Genomic DNA, 23853 nt, shown 5'->3' on the forward strand with positions numbered 1-23853 from the left:
TTGCCATCTATCAATTAATCTAGTGTCAATGAAAAAATGAAAAAAATACTTTTCGCGCAAGCGTTTGGGAAATAAAGAGTGTGAATCCTCAATTGTTTCAACTTTTTTGCTTGCAGCAATTATTTGTTTGGGTGGAGTGAACTATGTTAGGTGGAAAATTTCAGTGTTGCCATTTTAGCACTTACGAAGGTGAAGTGGTGAATGGATTGAGACATGGCTCAGGCACATTCAACTGTCCTGCTCGAGGTCTCTGTTACACGGGCCAGTGGTACAAGGGAAAGAGACATGGAGAGGTCAGAAATTATTGTATACCTTTATTAATAACCGCACAGCGATAGCTGGGGCTTTTATTGGCCTTCTCTTGGTTTTTTACAATTCAAAGAATTTGAATTGTATTGGGGCGCTGTCTTTTTTTTAAGATCTGTTCACACATTTCCATGATTTTTGAAGTCAAATTGGAGTGGTGATTTTGGTCACGCCGAAACAGGAAGTGGAGCGAAAAAGCGAGTGGTTTTGCGGCGTGAATTTTTTGCGCTCTAATTTTAAGTAGAGTGAGAAGGGGGTGTTTGAATAAAAATTCGCTTTCTCGCTAGTGGTTTTTTAATTCACATACAGCAAATTCACTTTTCAGCAATTTCGGCTTTTTAATAGCCGCCCTCATCTTCTCAGCCGGCTATTATTGCGCTCGTATTTTTTTTTACTTCGTCAATCTTTTTTTCGCTTTACCATTTTGCCGCTTTTTCGACATTTTGCGTGAAATCTTATTGACTTCTCTAGCCTAGTTTCTCTCTTCTCTCATTCTGCTAAAAGTGAATTTGAACATCAGTGGCTAAGCAAAGCAATTCAAAATGAACAGAGTCGGTATAAAAAATTGAAGTCAGAAATAGAAACGGGATAAACCCATAAAGCCCAATTTTAGATGCCCGCTATTTGAACGTCGTTCCTATAAGTCTTAGTTACCACCTCTAATGCTTATTGGTGTTGATAGTAGCCCCTGTAGCCTCTCTCTAAGAAACAGAAGTATCTTCAACTACGAAATGCCATCAAAATAAATCGGACTTAAAAATATTTTTGTACAAAAATCTTTTTTCAATATATTCTTTTCGTTCAATCCCAATCATGCTTATTGGAATCAACGGCAGCTATTTTCCGGCAATCTGCCGGGTATGTTTAATGTTTTTTCGACTTTTTGGATTCGAATTTTTTCTGAATGGTGTTCTCAAGCCATTCATAGTTAATAGCCTCCCTCATCTCCTCAGTCGGCTATTATAGCGCTCCTATTTTTTTTTACTTCGTCGAACTTTTTTTCGCTTTACCCATTTTGCCGCTTTTTCGGCATTTTGCGTGAAATCTTTTTAACTTCTCTAGGCCAGTTTCACTCTTCTGTCATTCTGCTCAAAGTGCTTTTAAACAGGAGCTGCTCAGCAAAGCAATTCAAAATGAAGAGAGTCAGTATAAAAAATCAAAGAAATAGAAACGGGATAAACCCATAAAGCCCATTTTTGGATGCACGGTACTTGAACTTTGTTCTGATAAGTTTTAGTTACTATCTATAATGCTTATTGGTATTGATACTAGACCCTGTAGCATCTTACTGAGAGACAGGAATTTGTTCAATTACGAAGTGACATCAAAATAAATCGCACTTAAAAATGCTTGTTTACAAAAATCGATTCTTGTTGATATTTTCTTTTCTTTCAACCCCATTAGAGTTATGGGAATCAACGGCGGCTATTTTCCGGCAATCTGGCGGGTATGTTTCATTATAGGCCTACTTTTTTTGGTTTAAACCAAATTTCAATTTTTGCTAGTGGTTTTGTTCACATGCTGCATTTTAACTTTGATTTTCTGATTTTTTTATAATTGGTTTTCCCAGTTCACTAATAGTTCTTATAGTTCTAGTATTTTGTTTTGTCAATGAAAATTCTTTGAATTGTACGGTAGGACTTGTCCGGCTTTGTTTTTTTCGTCGTCGCGATTTTACGACCATATGACGTCACAACCACTTCAAATCTGCCTTTTGTTCATTCGTTCATGCAATTTCAACTGAAGTGCATGTGTGACGTCATTTTTCGCTCTTAGTGGAGCGAGTTTTTTTACAATTCAAAAAATTTGAATTGTATTGGGGCGCTGTCTTTTTTTAAGATCTGTTCACACATTTTCATGATTTTTGAAGTCGAAATGGAGTAGTGATTTTGTCACGCCGAAACAGAAAATGGAGCGAAAAAGCGTATTGTTTTGTGTCGTAAAATTTTTCCATTCTGTTTTTAAAGTGTAGTAAGAAAACCGTTTTTGAACAAAAATTCGCTAGTGGTTTTTGTTCACATGCGGCAATTTCACTTTGATTTTTAGATTTTTCGATTTTTTGGATCGGATTTTTTTCTAAATGGTTTTCCCAGTCCATTCATCGTCCGTTATTGGTCTAGTATTCTGTTTAGTCAATAAAAATTCTTTGAATTGTACGTCAGGACTTGTCCTGCTATGTTTTTTTGTTCATTCGAGTGGTTCATTAAATTTTTGGTCACATTTGACTTACCTCACTCACAAAATTGACTTCCTCACTTTGAAATTGACTTTTATTTACCTTAAATCAAAGAGATAAGATCAATGGGTTTGTGTCACTCTAAATGAAGGTTATTAAAGAGCAGCTAATAGAGGCAGCAAAATCTTATACAGATTTTAAATCAAAATATAGCATATCAGCCTTACATGAAAAGACGATTTTTTTTGGGTCCGTCTTTTTTACTGTTTTTTTTTTGTTAGACTGCGGGTCTACGAAGCTATTGCGGCTATTTTTTGACAATCTGCCAGCTATGTTATCAGCTTGGTTCAACTTATTTTTTTTGCTACTACAGATATACTGGACTGGAAAGTGTCTAAAATGGCAAGTGGAAAGTTCGCTAAGATGTTTAGGGAAATTAGAACCAATGCAATTAAAATTGATTAAGTGTCGACTGTTGTTTGTCCAGGGTGTCCTGTATTACGACTCATCGCAGCAGAGTTTGTATGAAGGAGAGTGGTTCCTGAATATGAAGAACGGAAGGGGCTTCAGACGCTATGCCTCTGGGAATGTGTACCAGGGTATGTGGTACAGAGACAGGAGGCATGGATATGGACGCATGCAGTGGCTTGACAACAACAATGCTGTGTATGAGGGAGATTGGGAAAACGGACTGCAGGTACGTACTAAACACTTTCAATATCAACTAAAGACTCCCGCTCAGTCATAAAAGGATACTCGATAGAATTGAAACAACTTGATTTTGCTAAACAAGACTGGCGCAAACATTATACGGAATTGTGGCCTGCTATGCTCCCCATTTACTCTTTGGAAAGTGGTCTTACGGTGAAGTTAATGTACAGACATATTGCGGCCCATTAATTGCTCTCCAAACAAAAAACTTGTTTGATTTGAATTTTCGAGTGCTTCATTCGAAACGCCACCTCCTCTCCTGCCGTTTGATAGCTGTTTGTCCGACGTAGACCGCTCATGTTTTTAAAGGGTGATGCAGTTTTCAAGAGGTTGAAACACTGTCCATCCAACTGGAGCGGAATGTGAGTTTTGTTTTTAGCATGGCTATGGGGAATACACTTGGTTCCTGCGGCGATTGCCCGAGTCACAGTACCCACAGAGAAACAGATACTATGGACAGTGGCACCGGGGTGTTAGACAGGGCATGGGCACCTTCATCTACGCTAATGGATCCAGGTATCGAGGGCCTTGGAACAACAACCTCAAGCATGGCCCTGGGGTGAGCTTGCAGTAGTAGTCTTTATTATTCGTCGTCATGATTTTTGTTACGACCATATGACGTCACAGCCACTTTTTGTTCATTCGTTCATGCAATTTCAACTGAATTGCATGTGTGACGTCATTTTTCGCTCTTAGTGGAGCGAGTTTTTTTGTTCATGCGCGTGATTAAATTTTTGGTCACACTTGACTTACCTCACTCTCAAAAATGACTTCCTTTATTTGAAATTGACTTTTATTTACTTTAATTCAAAGAGATACGGTCAAATGGGTGTGTGTCACTCTAAATGAAGGTTATTTGAGATCAGCTAATAGAGGCAGCAATAACTTATACAGATTTTTAATCAAAATATAACAGATCAGCCTTCAATGAAAAGACGAATTTTTTTGGTCTGTCTTTTCCACTGTTTTTTTTAGACTGCCGGTCTACAAATCTATTGCGGCTATTTTCTGGCAATCTGCCAGCTATGTTTATCTTCTGTTCTATTCTCACCCCTCCATAACCCTTCCATTGACTAGATATCTAGTTGTTCCAATTCCAGTTTCGGGGGTTAAACTTTATGACTGTGGAATTTTTTGCTAGGACGCCTATAGCTAGTGTTTTTCCTTTGCGTAGAGAATTGAAAGTCGTATATATCAAAAGCTCTTTAAAAAAGCTGAATCGAAATGGTAGGGTAGGTTTTGCGTCTTTTGGAAGAGAAAAATTTTCGTTTTCTTTTCACACATACTAAAACAATAGACAATAAATCAAAAATGTATAAGTTTGTGCGTGTATGTCTGTGTGCGTTAGAGAATGTGTGAGCATCGTTTTTGATAGTTGATATCAGGGGCAAAAGTGAATACTTATTCTGACTGTGATATATAAATTTTCAAAATTACTTTGATTGTTTTAGGAGCTACCATACGCATTTTTTTAATTAGTCACATTTGACTTACCTTTCTCAAAAATGTCTTCTTCACTGTGAAATTGATGAAATTGACTTTTTAATAGCCGCCGTCAGTCTCTCAAAGGCTATTATTTGGGCGCTCTCCTTTTTACAATTCAAAGAATTTAAATTTTATTGGGGCGCTGTCGAAAAAGCGAGTGGTTTTGCGGCGTGAATTTTTTTCGCTCTAATTTTAAAGTAGTGAGAGAACGGTATTTGAACAAAAAATTTGCTTTCTCGCAGTGGTTTTTTGTTCTCATGCTGCAATTTTACTTTGATTTTTAAAGTTTTTAATAGCCGCACAGCCGTAGCTGGGGCTATTATTGGCCTTCTCTGTTTTTTTATTTCGTCGTCAGGATTTTTTTACGACCATATGACGTCACAACCACTTCAAATCTACTTTTGGTTCATTTGTTCATGCAATTCCAATTAAAGTGCGTGCGTGACGTCATTTTGCGCTCTTAGTGAAGCGAGTTTTTTTGGTCATTCGCGTGATAAATTTTTTGGTCACACGTCACTTACCGCACTCAAAAATTACTTCCTGACTTTGAAATTGACTCTTGTTTACTTTAATTCAAAGAGATAAATGTGTCATACTAAATGAAGGTTATTTGAGAGCAGCTAATAGAGGCAGCAATAACTTAAACAGATTTTTATCAAAATATAACATATCAGCCTTCAATGAAAAGACTAATTTTTTGGTCTGTCTTTTTTTACTGTTTTTATTTGAAACTGCAGATCTAGGAAGCTATTGTAACTATTTTCTGGCAATCTGCCAGCTATGTTTTTTTCTTTTTGGATCGGATTTCTTAAATGGTTTTCCCAATTCATAATTCATTCTAGGCTTAGTTTTTTGTTTGAACCAAGTTTCCATTTCCCGCTTGTGGTTTTTTGTTGACATGTGGCATTTTGACATTGATTTTGTGTTTAGTTTTTTATCTGATTTTTTTTAGAATTGGTTTTCCAAATTCTTTCATAGTTTCTTCTATGTCTCATTTTTTGTCTCATTTGGACAACGAAAATTCTTTGAGTTGTACGTCAGGACTTGTTATGTTTTCTTATTTCGCTTTACTTTTTGATCACGTTTTTCGTGTTACACAAGTCACGCTTGACTTCTGACTAACCTAGCTCACTGTTTCAATTGAATGATTCTAAATTCTTTCACGCATTGAATCACGCACTGTAGTGAATAGTCAAAAACTAAAGAGCAAATCTAAAGAACCAGGATAAACCGATAAAGCACGGTCATTAAGTCATAGTGCATTAGGTTATCCAAGTTCGTTAGAGCGATTGCTAGCTGACATTATTATTAAGCTTGGTAGCTTTCAGTTTAGAAGCTGAATTATGTATAGTTTAAGAATCTAAATGAAATTGAAAACCAAATAAGCGCAATTTTTTGAAACTTAGGAAAAGAATTGGTCATTTTTTATCTTCGCTTTCTTCTTCTTTTTCAATCCCGATGTGCGTCAAGCGCGTTCACGGCGGCTGTTTTCCGGCAATCTGCCTACTTTTTTAAAAACTTCAATTCAAGAGATAACATCAAGTGAGTGTGTGGCACTCTAATGGAAGCTTGACCTGAGAGCAGCCAATAGAAGCAGCAATAAATTAAACAGAATCCTAATCAAATTATAGCATCTCAGCTTTTAATAAAAAGAAGTTTCGTTTTCGGTCTTACGCCTTTACTATCTTTGTGAAACTGCAGATCTACGAAGCTATTGCGGCTATTATATGACAATTTTGCCAGCTATTTTTTTGTTTTCTGTTGCGCCAATAACGGGTCTCTCTGACTCTGTAGCAAATCATTTTTCAGTTTTCAATTTCATAATGGTTTTAACTACTTTCTTCGACTGTTTTTCAGAAAATATTTGTGGTTTTTATAGTTTTCCCCGTTATTGTAGGCCCTTGTCTCCTCATTCTTATTATTGACAAGTCTTATTGGCCATCAAAAGGGCTTAATTGAGTTCTTGGGAGTCAAATATCAACAGTTTTGATGGCTTTGACAATACCTAGTTTTGAAACTTTAATTTTCTGTTAGTTTTGCCTATTGTTGTACTGTCCTTTAGTCTCAATATTAAAAGATTTTATTTGCTCTTTAATGCGACTTGTTTCAGTTTTGCCAATGGTTTATTAGTTTTGGCAACATTGACTTCCGAAAATCTTTTAACTTTTTAAGGTAGCCTTTTTTTGTTGTTACTTTCTTATGTAGTCCCTCAATTGTTTTTCAATGAAATCTGTTATATGCTTTCTAACGTTAGCTATTGACAGTTGTTGAAGTTTCAAATTTATTTGCTTGATTCATTGACACTGACGCCACAAAGAAATGGTTAAAAAATGAATTTTTGCTAAATGTCTTGTGTTGTCCTTTTACTTTGTCCTTCGGCTTTTTTTTTTACAAATTTAGTTTGATGTATTTTTTAAAGATGTTTTGAATTTTGTAACAAATGCTAAAAATTTTGTTGTTAAATTTGTCCATATTCGTTTTGTATCAGTTTTTTTAAAAGTGTTGTATCAGTTTGTTTAAGCTGTTTTTCTGAGGAAGTTGATAGTCCGGTCCTTCTTTTCAATACTACAAATTATAATTCAAGACTTGTCCTGCGGTTTCTTATTCGCTCAAGTAGATTTTTGGTAAAGTGTGATTTTATTCGGTGTCGTAAAAGCTTTTGCAGGCTTTAATTATAGGTATTTATGTTAACTCTGAGACACTCAGATTGAGTGAAAATTATTTGCGAGGCGTGTTTTGAAACAGTTGTTTTTGATTACAAGGCAGACAATTTTTTAGTTGACAGGTTTTTCTGGATTCATGTCGTTGTCTAACCTAGTTGTTGTTCTCATTTGCATTATGAATTTATTTGTCTACGAAGCATCCGCAGCTGTTGTGTGGCATTCTAACAGCCATCTTTTCTAAATTGCTCTCGAACGAGGTTTAAGGCAAGTATTGTAAAAGTGTGTTTTTTATGCAAATTTTTTCATTGACCATCTTGTTCTAGAACGTTCTTTTGATTTCACATCTTGAGTGACTTTTTCACACTTGAGTTGATTTTCGCGTGGCCTAAATTGCTCGTGATCAAAAAATAAATCTGTTGATGAAACAAAAAATATTTTGAAAAGAACATGACTTACCTCTCTCAAAAATGTCTTCCTTGACTCTGATATTGACTTTCTAATAGCTGACGTCAGCCTCTCAACGACTATCATTTAGGCGCTCTCCGTTTTACAATCCAAGAATTTGAATTGTATTGGGGTGCTGTCTTTTTACGACTCGAAGAGGAGTATTGGAGAAATCATTTTTTTAAATCAATTTAATTGGAGTGATTTTTGAAGCGGGAAATGAAACGCGTGAAAAAATTTGCAGTGATTTTGGTGCTGAACAAAAATGAAGAGCGGAGCGAAAAGAGAGTGGTTTTTGTGCATGCCGCTGTTTTTGAGAGAGCGAGAAATTGATGTGTGAAGAATTCTTCTGTAAGCGAGCGAAATTTTTTTGTTCACGTGCGGCTTTTCAAAGCAGTTTTTTGCAACTTTTGATGGTAATGTTTGATTGTGATATTGTACTAGTTTTAGGTTGGTTTCAATAGGAATTGAAGGTTTCAAGTAGTTAATTTGAACATAATGCTAATTTGGAGGTTTTTGATCAGTATTGCTGATTTTTAGACGAAATTCAATGATTTTTTGCCTGTTTTTTTTATTTAATGATTTGAGTGAGATTTGAATAGAAGCTTGTTATTTAAAGAACATTCAGATACCATTTAGTTAAAGTTTTCTTGGTATGAAACATTTATGAAAATTGACAGAAAAATTGAGAAATTTTAAACCATTTTCTTTTTCTAATCTTAGACAAGTTTTTTAGCCTATTATGACTTGCCCATTGTTTTGCAAGCTTTTCATTGCTCTTATTGCAAAGAACGTTATTCGGCTTTATGTTTTCTTTTACAGTTAAAAAAGTCTAAATTTTTCTAGTTTTTTTTTTTCAATTTGTTTTTGGTTTTTGAATGCTCTTTTCTATTCTTCCTAAATTTTTTATGGCATTTATGGAGTTTCGGGGTTCACAATAGTTGTTCTAGTTGTTTAGTCATAAGTATGGGCAGTTTTCTGCTTCGAGTCGTTTCCGGAATTCTTTCGGCTATGTTTTTTTAAAATCTGTTCATACATTTACATGATTTTTGAAGTCAAAATGGAGTAGTGCTTTTGGTCACGCCGAAACAGAAAATGGAGCGAAAAAGCGAGTGGTTTTGCGTTGTAAAATTTTTCCATTCTATTTTTATAAGTAGAGTGAGAATACGGCATTTGAACAAAAATTCGCTTTCTCGCTAGTGGTTTTTTGTTCACATGCGGCAATTTCAATTTCTACTCCTTTTCAATTTTTTGGATCGGATTTTTTTTCTAAATTGTTTTTCCAATCCATTTATAGTTCATTCTAGGCCTACTTTTTTCATTTGATCCATTTTTCTCTTTCTCACTAGTGGTTTTTCTTCATGTGTGGCATTTTGATATTGATTTTCAGTTTTTTTAAAAATTTTTGATCTGATTTTTTTTGCAAATGGTTTTCCCAATTCACCCATAGTCCGTTTTAGGTCTAGTTTTTGTTGATGAAAAATCGTAGTTCCTTTTAGGCCTAGTTTTTTTGTTTGAACCAAGTTTCCATTTCTCGCTAGTGGTTTTTTTGTTGACACGCAGCATTTTGACCGAGTACGCTATGACTAAGATTGACTGTAATACTGTGCGTACAATCGAGTGTATTAAGTAATTTGCGCTCATTAACTTGTTGGACAGATCCGGCATTCTAAAACAATTTTGGTTTACTAGTCCCAATTGGCATTTTTCCTTTTTTGAAGGGTGTGATCACCTTCCGAACTGGTCGAGTGCTGCAAGGAGAGTTCAAGTTTGACAAGATGGTGGATCATCCTGAGCTGGACTTGGAACAATCTACTACTCCTGAAATTGACAAGTTGCAAACTAATCGACCCACGAGTGCCTCAAAAGGCAACTTTCCAGGTTGGTTATTGAAAATACCTGTTGTTGTTGTGTGCCTGCACTCGGCGTTTTCGCCATTAGGTTTCTGTCCAGTATGCCTTACTTTGCGGCGCTAGAGTAACCAATTTCTGGTGCTCTCGAGCGAAATGGTAATTGATAGGAAGCAAGAATGGTGCAGTTTTTCCCGTTATATTGTCATTTTTAATTGTTCTCAGAGGAAGTTTGTAGCAATTATATTAGTCCAGCTGGTCTTTTTTATGCAATTTTCCGCTTGGTGGATTTTTCGTCTGACCCATTTGACTTTTCGTCCTTTAAAACGGGATAAATAGGTAGTGCCCAGTGGGCGTTCAGTTTCATTAGGGGCCCATAGCCGCGTTTAGTAGTCCTTCAAGTGCTTAGTGTGATGGAAGTCCGTAGTTTGAGGAAGTCCGTTACCGTAAATTTTTTTTGGACCAATCTAAAATTGAGGCTGGTGAAAGTTGTTAAATGTCTTTTGCAAGACAAGTACTTTTAATGACCTTCTTAAGAGTTATATGTTTTGGTAACCCAAACAAAAACACGCAAATTTAAACTAATTTTCACAATTTTTTTTCAAGTTTTTAAATTCTTGAATTTTTTCCGGCACCAGTAGCCCAGGGACCTCCTCCGAGGTTTAATATTGAGATTTTGCATAGTTTCTAGAGTTAATGGAATGGTTATTGATATTTTAATTACTTGAGTTTTAGCAATTTTTTTGATAAAATTTAAATTTTTAAATTTGAAAAAAATTATCATGCTGCAGGTTTAGATCTTTATGAGCCAGTGAAATTATTTAAGGCTCGAAGTAGGGATACTGGATAGTGTCTTGAGAGAACTAAATGTTCTGAAGATATTAATATCATGAGTTTTTGCAAGATTTGGCTAAAATTTCTGGTTGTTTTTAAAATTTTTGAATATTTTTGTCCTTTTACGGGGTAAACGATCATTACTGACCAACCAAACTTTTTAAGTCCTTGCAGATGGGATACATAAAAGAACTCCATAGACAGAGAATAGCTTGGAGCATTGTTTCACTACGACATCGTGAAAATTTTCTTTTAAATTTTACCTTTTCGGTTTTTTCTAAATGATTTAATTACTAACAACGCTAGAAAACTAGAAGTTGCAGTGTCGAATTTCATCAAAATAAATTTTCCCAGCTCTCCCTCTCTCTCCTTAACTCTTTTGCTCATGTCGCGCTTCAGCTGCTGTTATGTGGCGTAATGTCATCATCAATTGCCCTCACCTCATGCCACTTGAATTACGCTAGATCTAGCGTTCTTAAACCGTGGCTAGCTACTGACGAAGCCAACCGCTCGCCGGTTGTTTGAGAGTAATTAGCCCGACGTTAGTCGGTTATGTTAATAGTCCTATTGGTCCTTTTTATGTGATTTTTTGCTTGAACGATTTTTTTGTCTGACCGATTTGACTTTTCGTTCTCAAAAACGAGATAACAGTTAGCGCCCGGCGGGTAGTAAGTGCTCTTAGAGCCTGCCAGCTCTGTTTCAGCTCAACTGTTTCGGAGACTTATACCTATGGTGTGACGGGCATTTCTTAGTGGTTGAAGAATTCCCCCTACTGTTGACCCCACCCCCACCTCCTACTGATTCCCCCCAACAGCCCCCGGAGCACCCACCCCCGTGGCTAGGGAATATATAATTACTGTTTATGACCATTTGTGGGCTATATGTTTTGCTGACGCAAACATAAATACGGAAATTGATAATAATTTTGCAATTTTTTTGTAGTTTTAAGGTTTTTCTAGCTTCAAGGGCCATGGAAGCTCCTCTAGAGGTTGATAACAGGTTACTGCATCGTTTCTAGTGGTAATTGAATAATTGATTTTTTTTCAAGTTTTTAATATCACTAATTTAGCTATTAAAAAAACTGGCTTTGAAAATTTAGTTTTTTTTCATCAGTGGTCAGTGAACCTCCTATAGGGTTCGCTTGTATGCTACTGCATAGTTTCCAGTAGCAATAAAAAAATTAAAATATTAAATATTACGAATTTTAGCAGGTTTTTTTTTACCAGACTTGCAATTTTTTCAAGCTTTTTAAAATAAAAATTTTTGAAGTTTTTCGAGATTCTCTGGCACCGGGGCCGAGCAACCTCCTCTAGCGTATGATAATAAGTTACTGTATAGTAGCTTCAGTTGCTAGAGGTAATGGAATGGGAAGTTCTTCAAATTTTCTGAAAATTATATTGTTCAAATCTTATTAATAGCCGCCCTCATCTTCTTAGCTGGCTATCATAGCGCTCCTAATTTTTTTTACTTCGTCGAACTTTTTTTCGCTTTACCATTTCGCCGCTTTTTCAGCATTTTGCGTGAAATCTTTTTGACTTCTCTAGGCTAGTTTCTCTCTTCTCTCATTCTGCTGAAAGTGATTTTGAACATCAGTTGCTCAGCAAAGCAATTCAAAATGAACAGAGTCAGAATAAAAATTTGAAGTCAGAAATAGAAACCGGATAAACCCATAAAGCCCAATTTTAGATGCCCACTATTTGAACGTCGTTCCTATAAGTCTTAGTTGCCATCTCTTATACTTATTGGTATTGATAGTAGTCCCTGTAGCCTCTCTCTAAGAAACAGAAGTACGTTATGTTCAACTACGAAATGCCATCAAAATAAATCGGACTTAAAGAATGTTTTTGTACAAAAATCTTTTTTTTGATACCTTCTATTCTTTCAATCCCAATCATGCTTATAGGAATCAACGGCGGCTATTTTCCGGCAATCTCTCGGGTATGTTTGATCTTTATGACTCAGTGAGAGTATTTAGGGCTCGCAAAAGGGATTTTAGATAGTCTCTGGAGACAATGACAGTGTAATGAAAATATTAATGTCGCAATTTTTAGCAGGATTTTGAATCTGCAATTCTCAAGTCTTGCAGATGTGTAACATGACAGAATTCTAGAGACAAAAAATGGTTTTTGACATTTTTTGTGCAAAATTTGGTAACTTTCTTTAACTTTTGCTCTTCTCAGTTTTTTGAAGCGTTTGTCGTACTTCTACCTTTAGTGGCAAATAAATTTCTTCAAGGATTGTGCATGTGTTAGTGAGAATATTGAATTGTATCGTATTTGGCCTCTGGGGTATAGGCTTCAAGAATTGTAGCAATGATTAGTTTGTTTGATTAAGTTTGTTTCTCAACTTTTCAGATTTTGTCTTCTTTTTTGATCTTCTAGTGAGGCCCATTAGTTGTCATTTTTTAATTTAATTCTTTGTATTGTATATCAGGACTTGTCATGCTATGGTTTAAAATTCGCTATATCTTTTGATCACGTTTTTCATTTTACATAAGTCACGATTATCACGTTTGACCTCTGACTTACCTCACTCACTGTTTCAACTGAATTGATTGTAAACTCTTTCACGCATTGAATTACGTAATGCAGTGAATACGGCCAAAGTCAAAGGAGCAAAATCAAAAGAAGCATGATAAATGTATAAATCCTGGTCACTAAGTCATAGTGCATTAGGTTATCAAACGTCATTTAAGTGATTGCGAGTTGGCATTAGTATTATGCGTAATATCGTTCAGAACTTTTTGACACTCAGAAAAATTCTGTTAATTTCTATCTCTTAATTTTTTTTCTGTTCCAAACCCCATATGCGTTCAGCTGCTCAACGGCGGCTATTTTCCTGCAATTTGCCCGCTATATTTCGAGTTTGAATTGGGGCTGCTATATTCAATGTAGTTTGTAGGTTTTTATTAAAAGTTTCTGGGTCTGTTTGCAGCCATAAATTCTGAGTACCTTTAAGCCCTAATTTTTTGTCAGCATTCTTATTTTGCACTGTTCATTTATTTGGTAAAGAGGTCTTTAATATATAAAAAAGTCGAGGTCATTGAGGAACAACCTGTTGATCAATTCAAGCAATTTTTGCTCAATCTATTCTTTTTGAGGAGTCTGTAGCGTGTGGCAGATCGAATCATTTCCCTTTTTTTACGAACCTTGTTTTATAATTGCTCTCGAATGAAATTTGGAGCAATTATTGTAAACGTGACAGTCTTTTTTATGCAAAATTTTTTGTCAACAGTTTGTGACTTTTTGAGTGACTTAACGCCTCGAATTTTTCGTTTTGAGTGATCTAAGTTTCTTCTCCTTCGCAAGTGTCAGCAGTTGAACTCTATTGGTGGGAGGTCACTACTAAAAGTCATATAAAAACTGCGCCGAAATTGGATTTCTCACTGTATTTTTTATTTGTGGTTATTGTGGTATTAACTTCCAAAAAGGTCATTTGAAGCCACCTTAAAGAACTTAGTTACTCCTCTCCCTCCCAGGCTGCAATAAGTTAAAACTCCCACTAGCCGTTCGAGGGCCATTCCTCCGACGTTAGTCGGTTACAATTGGGTTTGTGGTCACACTTGACGTCGCTTACGCTCAAAAATAAGATAAGTTGCCTCACTTTAACTGTAATTTAATGAGAAGATTTTTCTTCTTAAGAATTTCTTCCTAATAAGTTGCCTTGCTTAAGAAGTTTTCCATCTTCGTTTCATTTGTTTTCATTATCTTTTTGAGGCTGCATGTCTAAAAAGTTATCGCAGCTAGTTTGTTGCAATCTGCCAGCTATTTTTTGTTTTCAGCATGTCGTTTCAGATTTTTCCATGATATTGTTTTGTTTTCTGCATCACAATTGACGATTTTTTGGATAATTTTTGCTAGGATTGGAAGAAAAGTGTCGTCTTTAATTGAGGAATTTTTCATAGTTTTGATTGTACCTTATTTATAGCCGACAAGCGATAGTTTGTCTTTTTTATTGCATGGATGCGCTGTCTTAAAATCTTTACAATTTTTTCTTTTACTCTTTTCATGTCAAGGCAAATTGTAGTGGTAGTTTTATTAGTAGAAGCCGCTCAAAAGCGAGCAATTTATGGTATGAAGTTTCTCGAACTCATTTCTATCTTCAATGTGCAGCAAATGGTTCGAATTTTAGGCTGTTTTCTTCAAATATTGTCAGCTTCTATCGGATTTTTAATGAGGCGTTAATGAAGTTAGTTAATGGTTTCAGTCCAGAGGTTTTTTTATGACTTCTTATGTTGGTTTTAATGACCTAAACAATGCTGTGATTTTTTTTTCAATTTTACATGTGTTTGTTGTTAATTGCTCGCGAACGGCGTGTCATGCATTTTTGTGCAAACTTCTCGAGTGACATTAACGCCCATGACTTTTTCGTTTTTCGTCATCTAACTTTCTCCCCCATTCTCAAGCGTCAGCAGCTGAACTCAAGTGGCAGCAGTTCACTACTAAAAGCCAAATGAAAAGTTCGCTGAAGTTAGTGTAATTTTTTAATAGCCGCCTTCAGCCTCTCAGCGGCTATTGTTTAGGCGCTCTCCTTTTTTATTCGCTTTACCTTTTGATCACATTTTTTGTTTTACATAAGTCACAGTTTTCACGTTTGGCTTCTGACTTACTTCACTCACTGTTTCAACTGAATGGATTTAGAATTCTTTTACGCATTGAATTACGCAATGTGGTGAATACTGTCAAAGTGAAAGTAGCAAAATCAAAAGAGACGGGATAAACCGATCAAGCGCGGTCATTAAATCATTAAGTGAGAATTAGGCTATCAAAGTTCATTAGAGTGTTTGCTAGCTGACATTGGTATTATGCTTATTAGCTTTCAGTTTAGAAGCAGCATTAAGTATAGTTTTAGAATCTAAGTGAAGGTGCACGCCAAATTAGAACACTTTTTGACTCAGAAATAAACTTAAAAAATTTGGTCTATTTTTCTCCTTTTTTTGTTTCAATCACGATGTGCATCAAGCGCGTCAACGGCGGCTATTTTCCGGCAATCTGCCGGCTATGTTGGCAACAAATAGCTTTTCAAATCAGCAGCAAAATTTTTATGACAGTAATTTATCAAATAAGTAAAATAGGGAATGAGAAATTGGGCTTCGTATTTCAATACCCAAGGTGTAATAAATTGCGGGGATAAGTGGTCGAATGACCGTAGAAACAGCAGATATGAGAACGTGGAATTCGTTTTTTTTTTTTCGTTGAATAAAGCTTCTTATACACATGCCAAAGCGAGAGATTTTATATTCGAAACAGTTCGCAAGTTTTGGCAATTTGTTATGTAATCCTAAAAGCATTTTTAAACAGCTCTTCCTCCGTTTCTTGTTTATTTCTTGTATCATGACGTCATATAATGTTTGTTAGATGATGTTTCAATCAAATCTAGTGGAAGTGTGTCTGGACAGTCGGCCAATCAGATCAACTTTGTGCTCAATGTAGACTCCCAGTTGTCCACTCTGCCTGAGAAGACTCGCGAGGAAGAGCATCAGCAGGTAGCCCCTCATTAAATATTGACTTAACGTTGTAATTACGTCGCAGAACCTACTACTGAGACAGTATATGCACACTCGAGCGTCTGTGACTGTTTCCCATGACAAATTCTTTAATTGTTCTCGAGCAAAGTTTGAACCAATTATTGTAGTCGTGCTCTTAAGCAAACTTTTTCGCTGTACACTTTTGACTTTTCGAGTGACTCTTACCTCCTTGACTGTTTAGTCGTGCCTAGTCTACATACTCTTGATTCACCATTATAAACAGTTGAAATCAATTGGTGGCAGTTTATTACTGATGGACAGGGCGAGGAAGTTCGTCTTCGAAAGCGATTCATAAGCCATTAGACGGTCTTTTATTGAGATAGGTACTGCGTGGACGTGCGTATAAAGTAGTAACATTGAGCAAATTAATTAAAATAGCCTCAAAGTTGGAAATATCTGTGACTAATGCTCCATTTTAGCATAAATGTAATCTAAAAAGAAAGCAGAAAGTCTTCAGTTCTTACAATATCTTTTCAGTCCTATCCACAAAAGCGCTAAAAAACAAAAACGTTTATCTGCTGAGCAGTGGTTGGTGGAAATTTTAGCTTGACTATATTTGTCACATACTAAAGGGCAAAAATAAGGAAGTGTTTTTGGAAAGATGAATTTGTTTAAGGCCAACCGGTTCTTTTTCAATGATATGGGTAAAGGAAACATTGAAGTTGTATCTACAATAGTTTGCAAATGAGAGTTTTTAATTGCTCTTGAACGAAAAAAACGTGTGCGTCTTTTTTATGCAAAATTTTCGCTTGACAATTTTGACTTTTCGAGTGACTTTTACGCCTTTGACTTTTTGCGTTTCGCGTGTTCTAAAATTCTCTTTCAATCACAATTTCAAGCAGCTGAATTCAATTGGCGGCAATTTAATGCTCAACGTCAAATGAAAAGTGCGCCGTCTAGTCGGCTATCTTTGAATTGTTTAATTGCTCTCAAACAAAGTTTGTAGCAATTATATTAGTCCTGTCGTCTTTTTTATGCAATTTTTCGCTTGACCAATTTTTCGTCTGACGCATTTGACTTTTCGTCCTCAAAAACGGGATAAACAGATAGCGCCCAGCGGCCATTAAGTGCTCTTAGAGCCTTTCAGCTCACTAGTCTTCGAGTATGCGATTTACAGAATCTGTTTTGGAGACTTGTACTTATGATGCGAAGGGCGGTTCTTAGAATTCTTTTTTTATTTCCTAATTTTGATCGATGAAAAGCTATAAAGAGCAGTTTTAATTACGCGTTAATGCAGCTCTTTGACTGCTTTTGTATGAGGTCTTACGTGCATAAGCGGTGAGTTTTTGCTGAGTTGCGTGTTGACATGAATCTCTAAAATGCCTTGTAAGGTCAATTCAGAGGACTATGTTTTTTGCAGGGCAATAAAGGGCAACTGCTTAATCAAGGCTGTGAAAATTAATTTGTCATTGGGCGTGAATTGACAATTATTTTTAAGGAACATTTTGGCATGGAAATTAACATTGAATGTTGCAGCTTTTTTTGTATTTCGATTGAAATCTTGGCGTGATTTTTCTAGGCTGGTGTCATTCTTTTCCTTTTCTGCTTAGTGCTTATGAACAGAGTCAATATCGAAAATGAAATCAGAAATGGAAACAACATAAACCCATGTCCAGTTTTATTTGCCCGTCTAATCAAAATAATGCATTTTCAAAGTATTTATTTTTTTTGTAAAACACTGTTTTCCTCTTTCATATCTGCACTTTCTGCACGTCTGTTTTTGATTGCGCTCAAGTAAATTGCTGATTTTTGTGTGGTAACGGTTTGCTCAGCCGTTCTCTATGAGCCAAATAATTTTCAGTCAGTTAATGTGAGTTATCCACAGTTGACATAAAAAATAAATTAAAATTCACACTAACATCCTATAATTCAAGCGGAAAGTTATTTTGACGCCATTGAAAATTACGCGTGACCTAAGAACTATGAGCCGCTTTAATGAGAAAACATGGCAGGACCAGTCCTCAACTACAGTCCAGGTAATCGGACATTCTAAATACCTGTCTATTAGCAATATTTGAAGAGGAGAGCTTGATTAATGGTTAGAAAGCATATACCAATACGTACACAAATATATAAACCAAATATATAAATATATAAACAAATATATATATATATATATATATTACGCCTTTACCAGTCTAAAGATAGGATTGGTAAGGGCGTTTAAAAAACGCTTACAACAAAAGTTCTAATTCTTAAAATTCAAAAGTTTGTGTATTCACTGTTTTACCACTTCACTTTAGTGGTTTGAAAACAAGTCATACTTCTTAACCAAAAAACTGAGATGAGGCTAATAAGAGTTACTCTTGCAAAACAACTAAACGTCACAGTCATGCATATGCAATTGTGTCCCGTGTCTCTCTCAGACCCACCCACACACGCACACATACACACACGACCATTTACCACCAGCACACACGCACACACTTTTTTTGATTTTTGAATTTACATAAATTGTGCAGTTTATTAAGGCGTGAAATAAAATGAAAATTTTTTAAAAATCAACTCTAGTTAATTGCTCTTATACAAAGTTTGTAGCAATTATATTAGTCCTGTCAGTATTTTTAATGCGATTTTCCGCTTGGTCCAAGTATTTCACTGAAACTGTTTTCGAGACTTATACTCATGGTGTGAAGGGCGGTTGTTAGAAGTTGATCCCCCCCCCCCCCACACATCAGCCCTCCTCTCACTTCACCCCCCTTAGTCCCAACCCCTGCGCATCCTTCAGGCCGTAAGGGCCCGCGCAGCCAAAAACCGCCCTCCCACTGTTGCCCCCCCCCCAATGTTGCCCCCATCACCCCCAACGCCCGCTGCGCTCACCTCACGCCCCTTCAATTAAGCTAAAGCTAGCCTCCTTAAACTGTTGCTAGCTACTGATGAAACCAACCGCTGGCCGGTTGTTTGAGAGCAATTCGCCTTTCAAAAGTTTTACTTCAGTTTTTGCAGATCAATTCAATTTATAGGAGCTTTCGAATGTTACCACCTTTCAGTTCTCTATGCATCAGATAAAAAATTGTTACAGATCAAGTCAATTTTTTAAGAGCTTTCGAATGATACCACTTTCAGTTCTCTATGGAAAACATAAAAATTGGCTTCAAGCGTCTTAACAAAAACGTTTCACTGTCATGAGGTTTCACCGATGCCGTGTCTCCTCGGCCCATGCAACTTGATACGAAACTGTTACCTCCGAACATGAGATCAGAATAATCGTAGTTATGATAAGAAAAATTGTTAGTACCAGCTGCTGTTTAATAGCCGAACAGCGATAGCTGGGGCTATTATTGGCCTTCTCTTGGTTAGTGATTTTGGTTACGCCGAAACAGGAAGTGGAGCGAAAAAGCGAGTGGTTTTGCGGCGTGAAATTTTTTTGCTCTAAATTTAAAGTAGAGTGAGAAAACGGTGTTTGAACAAAAATTCGCTTTCTCGCTAGTGGTTTTTTGTTCACATGCGGCAATTTCACTTTGATTTTTACTGTTTTTCGATTTTTTTAGATTGGATTTTTTCTAAATGGTTTTTCCAATCCATTCATAGTTCGTTCTAGGTCTAGTTTTCTGTTTAGTCAATGAAAATTCTTTGAATTGTACGTCAGGACTTCTCCTGCTATGTTTTTTGTATTTCGTCATGATTTTTGTTACGACCATATGACGTCACAGCCACTTTTTGTTCATTTTGGCATGCAATTTCAACTGAATTGCGTTTGTGACGTCATTTTTCGCTCTTAGTGGAGCGAGTTTTTTGTTCATGCGCGTGATTAAATTTTTGGTCACACTTGACTTACCTCACTCTCAAAAACGACTTCCTCACTTTGAAATTGACTTTTATTTAGTTTAGTTCAAAGAGATAAGGTCAAATGGGTGTGTGTCACTCTAATTGCAGGTTATTTAAGATCAGCTAATAGAGGCAGCATTAACTTATACAGATTTTTAATCAAAATATAACAGATCAGCCTTCAATGAAAAGACAAATTTTTTTGGTCTTTTACCGTTTTGGTCTTTTTAATAGCCGCCCTCATCTTCTCAGCCGGCTATTACAGCGCGCCTATTTTTTTTTTACTTCGTCGAACTTTTTTTCGCTTTACCATTTTGCCGCTTTTTCGACATTTTGCGTGAAATCTTTTTGACTTCTCTAGGCTAGTTTCTCTCTTCTCTCTTTCTGCTAGAAGTGAATTTGAACATCAGTTGCTCAGCAAAGCAATTCAAAATGAACATAGTCAGTATAAAAAATTGAAGTCAGAAATAGAAAAGGGATAAACCCATAAAGCCCAATTTAGATGCCCGCTATTTGAACGTCGTTCCTATAGGTCCTAGTTACCATCTCTCATGCTTATTGGTATTGATAGTAGCCCCTGTGGCCTCTCTCTAAGAAACAGAAGTATGTTCAACTACGAAATGCCATCAAAATAAATCTGACTTAAAAAATGTTTTTGTACAAAAATCTTTTTTTTTCAATATCTTCTATTCTTTCAATCCCAATCATGCTTATTGGAATCAACGGCGGCTATTTTCCGGCAATCTGCCGGGTATGTTTACTGTTTTTTTAGACTGCTGATCTACGAATCTATTGCGGCTATTTTCTGGCAATCTGCCAGCTATGTTTTGTAATTTGGCTTATGAATATAAAGATTAACATGTAATATTGTTTGCTCATGTTGTTTCGACACCTCCCGTCCACAGAGCTCAACATTTTACTACGTGTAGCAATAAAGGAAAATTTTGAAGTAGAAATGCTTAATTCAAGTGAGATCGTGATAAATTGCGATAGTTTTTATAATAAAGAGAGATCATTAATAATGCTTTTTCTATTTGGGCGACATTATTTGGCAAATTTTCCAACATAAATGTTTGTGTGAATTGCTATGGTTTCATATTAACAGTAAAGTTTTTCTCTTTTCAGATCAAATTCTGTGTGCTGCGCAACGTATCTCTCATTCGAAAAATTTATGCATTCTACGCGAAGCTATGCAAGGATACAGTTCCGATTCGGGCCCAGGCTTCGATGGGTGGTGGTGGAGGAGGAGCGGCTGGTGGATTAGGTGTTGGGGGAGTTTCACCTTCAGATGACAACACGTTTGTGATGGAGAAGCTGCAGTTTTGGCAACTGTTAAAGGACTGTCGAATCAATGAACATGAGGTCACTCTCATCGAGATCGATCGAATCATCGGTTAGCATCAACATTATAGTTACATCTTTATCATATTACTCAGGCTGAGACAAACGTTTACCGATTGCGTATCGACATGGATAACAACTGTTGTGAAAGGCATGTATAATTGTACAGATTTGGGATTTTTAATAGTTATGGTTTATTGTATAGTTGATAGGTTTACGGTAAAAAGTCTTTTGATTCTTCTTTTAATTCCTTAATATAGCGTGTCTATTCAAAATTTGAAACCAGGGCGATACGCAAAATTAATCGTAAAAACTGCTCTAAATACATCAAATATGTTGCTAGTTAACACCAGATTAGAAAAAATGTGACTAATTTTTGAAACATGTTGAGCTTGTTGCCTGAGGTATCAATTGTCTACTTCATTCGGTTATAATAATGATAAGAAGTGATAACCAAACGACAACTCCGATTCATCTCTACTTGAGAAACTTTACTTAAGCTTGAGCTCTATTTCAAAACATATAAACGTATAACATTCGAACCGTATGAACTCCAATAAACATGCAAACTTTTGATCTGCTGACAGCTAAGTCCATTTAAATTATTAACGTGTTAACATTTGATTTTGAATAATGAAAACACAAGGTTTAATAAATGGACATAAGGAGATGCAATGGTACATGTTAAAGATCAAGCTGAAGTCGTCCCACAGAGAGTGTTCTGGAATTTACTATAAACTTTTAAATTCAAAATGAAAGGTTGGGATCTGCTAAAATGGATCTTGAAATATGGAGTGCTACTGATTATTTCAGTATTTGCAGCTGTACATCAGCTACTACTGCAACTACTTCAAAATCAAGTTCAAGGAGAGAAGGGAATTGAAAGATGGCTGTGTTCTAACAACTATGCTAAAAAGAGCATTAGATGGTATTTCATTTAACAAACACGTTGTTAAAATTAGAAACTGTTGTTGTTTTTGAAGACATCAAAAAGTTTGAACACAAAAAGATGCATCGAAAAATGTATTTTAACCCATCTTTTTTTAGAGAACAGTCCTTTGAATTTTGTATTTGAATTTTTAATTACTCTAGAGCGAAGTTCGAAGTAATTAATTGCTCCCATAGAGAAGCAATTATTGTAAACGTGTGTCTTTTTTATGTAAATATTTTGCTTGACCGTTTTGACCTTTCGAGTGACTTTTACGCCCTTTACTTTTTGCGTTTTGCGTGATCGAAATTCCCTCTCAATCAATTTCAAGCAGCTGAACTCAATTGGTGGCAATTTAATACTCAAAGTCAAATGAAAAGTGCGCCGAAACTGGTGCCATTTTTTCACTTTAAGTCTTATTAGTGGTATATATTAACCACTAATGTGGATATTCGAAGCCCACTATTGAACTTCTTAGTCTCAATTCGGCTGCCCCTCCCTCCCCCCCCCCCCCCCCGACTGAAGCAGGCTGTAATTGATTAGAGCTCTCACTAGTCGTTCGAGAGCAATTCTTCCTACCTTTAGTCGTTTATGTTTATTAATAGCCGCCTCAGCTTCTCAGCCTGCTAATATAGTGCTCCTAATTTTTTTAGAGACGCGAAGCGATAGCGGCCATTATTGGGGACATCGTGGTTTTCTTGTAGTTCGTCGTCTCCATCGATGATTCTTCCGACCATTGATTTTTTCAATTTCAATGAATTTTTCTGCTTTGCCGTTAAAGTGCGTGTGTCATTTGTTCTGCTTTTAGGTCAACTTAGTGACTTACCTCACTGAAAAAAAAAGACTTCTGAACTTCTAAACGGACTTTAATTTTTATGAACATTTACTTGTTAAAGATCAATTGTGTGATTGCGTGCATATAAATAGTGCCAAACGTATATGCCCTGATTCTTAAGTATTAGGGTCTTCAGTTTTGGATTTCAAATATTAGTTTTTAAAAATTTCTTAGGGCTTTTTCCTTATAGAGCGTATGTCTCATAAAATGGACGGTCCGAATTTAACCCAAAAAGTCTAGTGGTCTATTAAAGGACTGATGGTCGATCTGTCAATCTTATTTCTTTAGTTTCTTCACTTCCATGGAAGGCCACAAGTGTCTATCGGGGCTTTTTCCGGCAATCTGCTGGCTATAGTTTGTTTTTTACTTCGGCGTACTAAAATTGCTTTCGGTTTACCTTAGTTCACAGCTTGTTAAACATTTTACGTGAAATCGTTTTGACTGCTCTAGGCTAGTTTCATTATTCGCTCATTCTGCTAAAAGTGCTTTCAAACAGCATATGCGCAGCAAAATGATCTAAAGTCACCAGAATCAGTATCAAAAAACGAGATCATAAATAAAAACGGGATAAACCCATAAAGCCCAATTATAGATACCCGTTACTCGAACTTTGTTCTGAGTTACCATCTCTAATGCTTGTTGTTATTGATACTAGACCCTATGTCGTCTCACTACGAAACACGAGTATGTTCAGCTCCAAAATGACATCAAAATATTTTGCTCTTTAAATTTGTTTATACAAAAATCATTTTGTCCTCCTTTCAATCCCAATCTTGGTTATGGGAATCAACGGCGGATATTTTTGGGCAATCTGCCGGGTATGTTTGTAATTATGTATTTTTGTGCTAAATTCTGGCTTGAGTCGTTTCTAGGACACATTCAATTTCACTTCTCGAGTGGCTTTTTCACTGTGGATTTTTTTTTTTAATTAATTCAATTGCGAGCGTTCTGAAATTAAGTTTCTTGCTAAAATAAATCCAATTTT

The 23853-nt window shown here is 36.0% G+C and overlaps 1 protein-coding gene across 2 annotated transcripts in view; it reads left to right on the plus strand.

Moving 5' to 3' along the window:
* LOC142334800 (radial spoke head 10 homolog B-like) overlaps positions 1-23853 on the plus strand; it is a 170851-nt gene that overhangs the window by 111396 nt on the left and 35602 nt on the right. For both annotated transcript variants that reach the window (XM_075383110.1, XM_075383111.1), the window contains exons 6-11: positions 179-293; positions 2970-3179; positions 3573-3752; positions 9507-9666; positions 15827-15954; positions 20890-21157. In XM_075383110.1, the coding sequence (XP_075239225.1) occupies positions 179-293; positions 2970-3179; positions 3573-3752; positions 9507-9666; positions 15827-15954; positions 20890-21157 (1061 nt within the window). The remainder of the gene's footprint in view (positions 1-178; positions 294-2969; positions 3180-3572; positions 3753-9506; positions 9667-15826; positions 15955-20889; positions 21158-23853) is intronic.

This window comes from Convolutriloba macropyga, chromosome 2 (genome assembly GCF_964194025.1).
Source record: "Convolutriloba macropyga chromosome 2, txConMacr16.3, whole genome shotgun sequence".
NCBI lineage: Eukaryota > Metazoa > Xenacoelomorpha > Acoela > Convolutidae > Convolutriloba > Convolutriloba macropyga.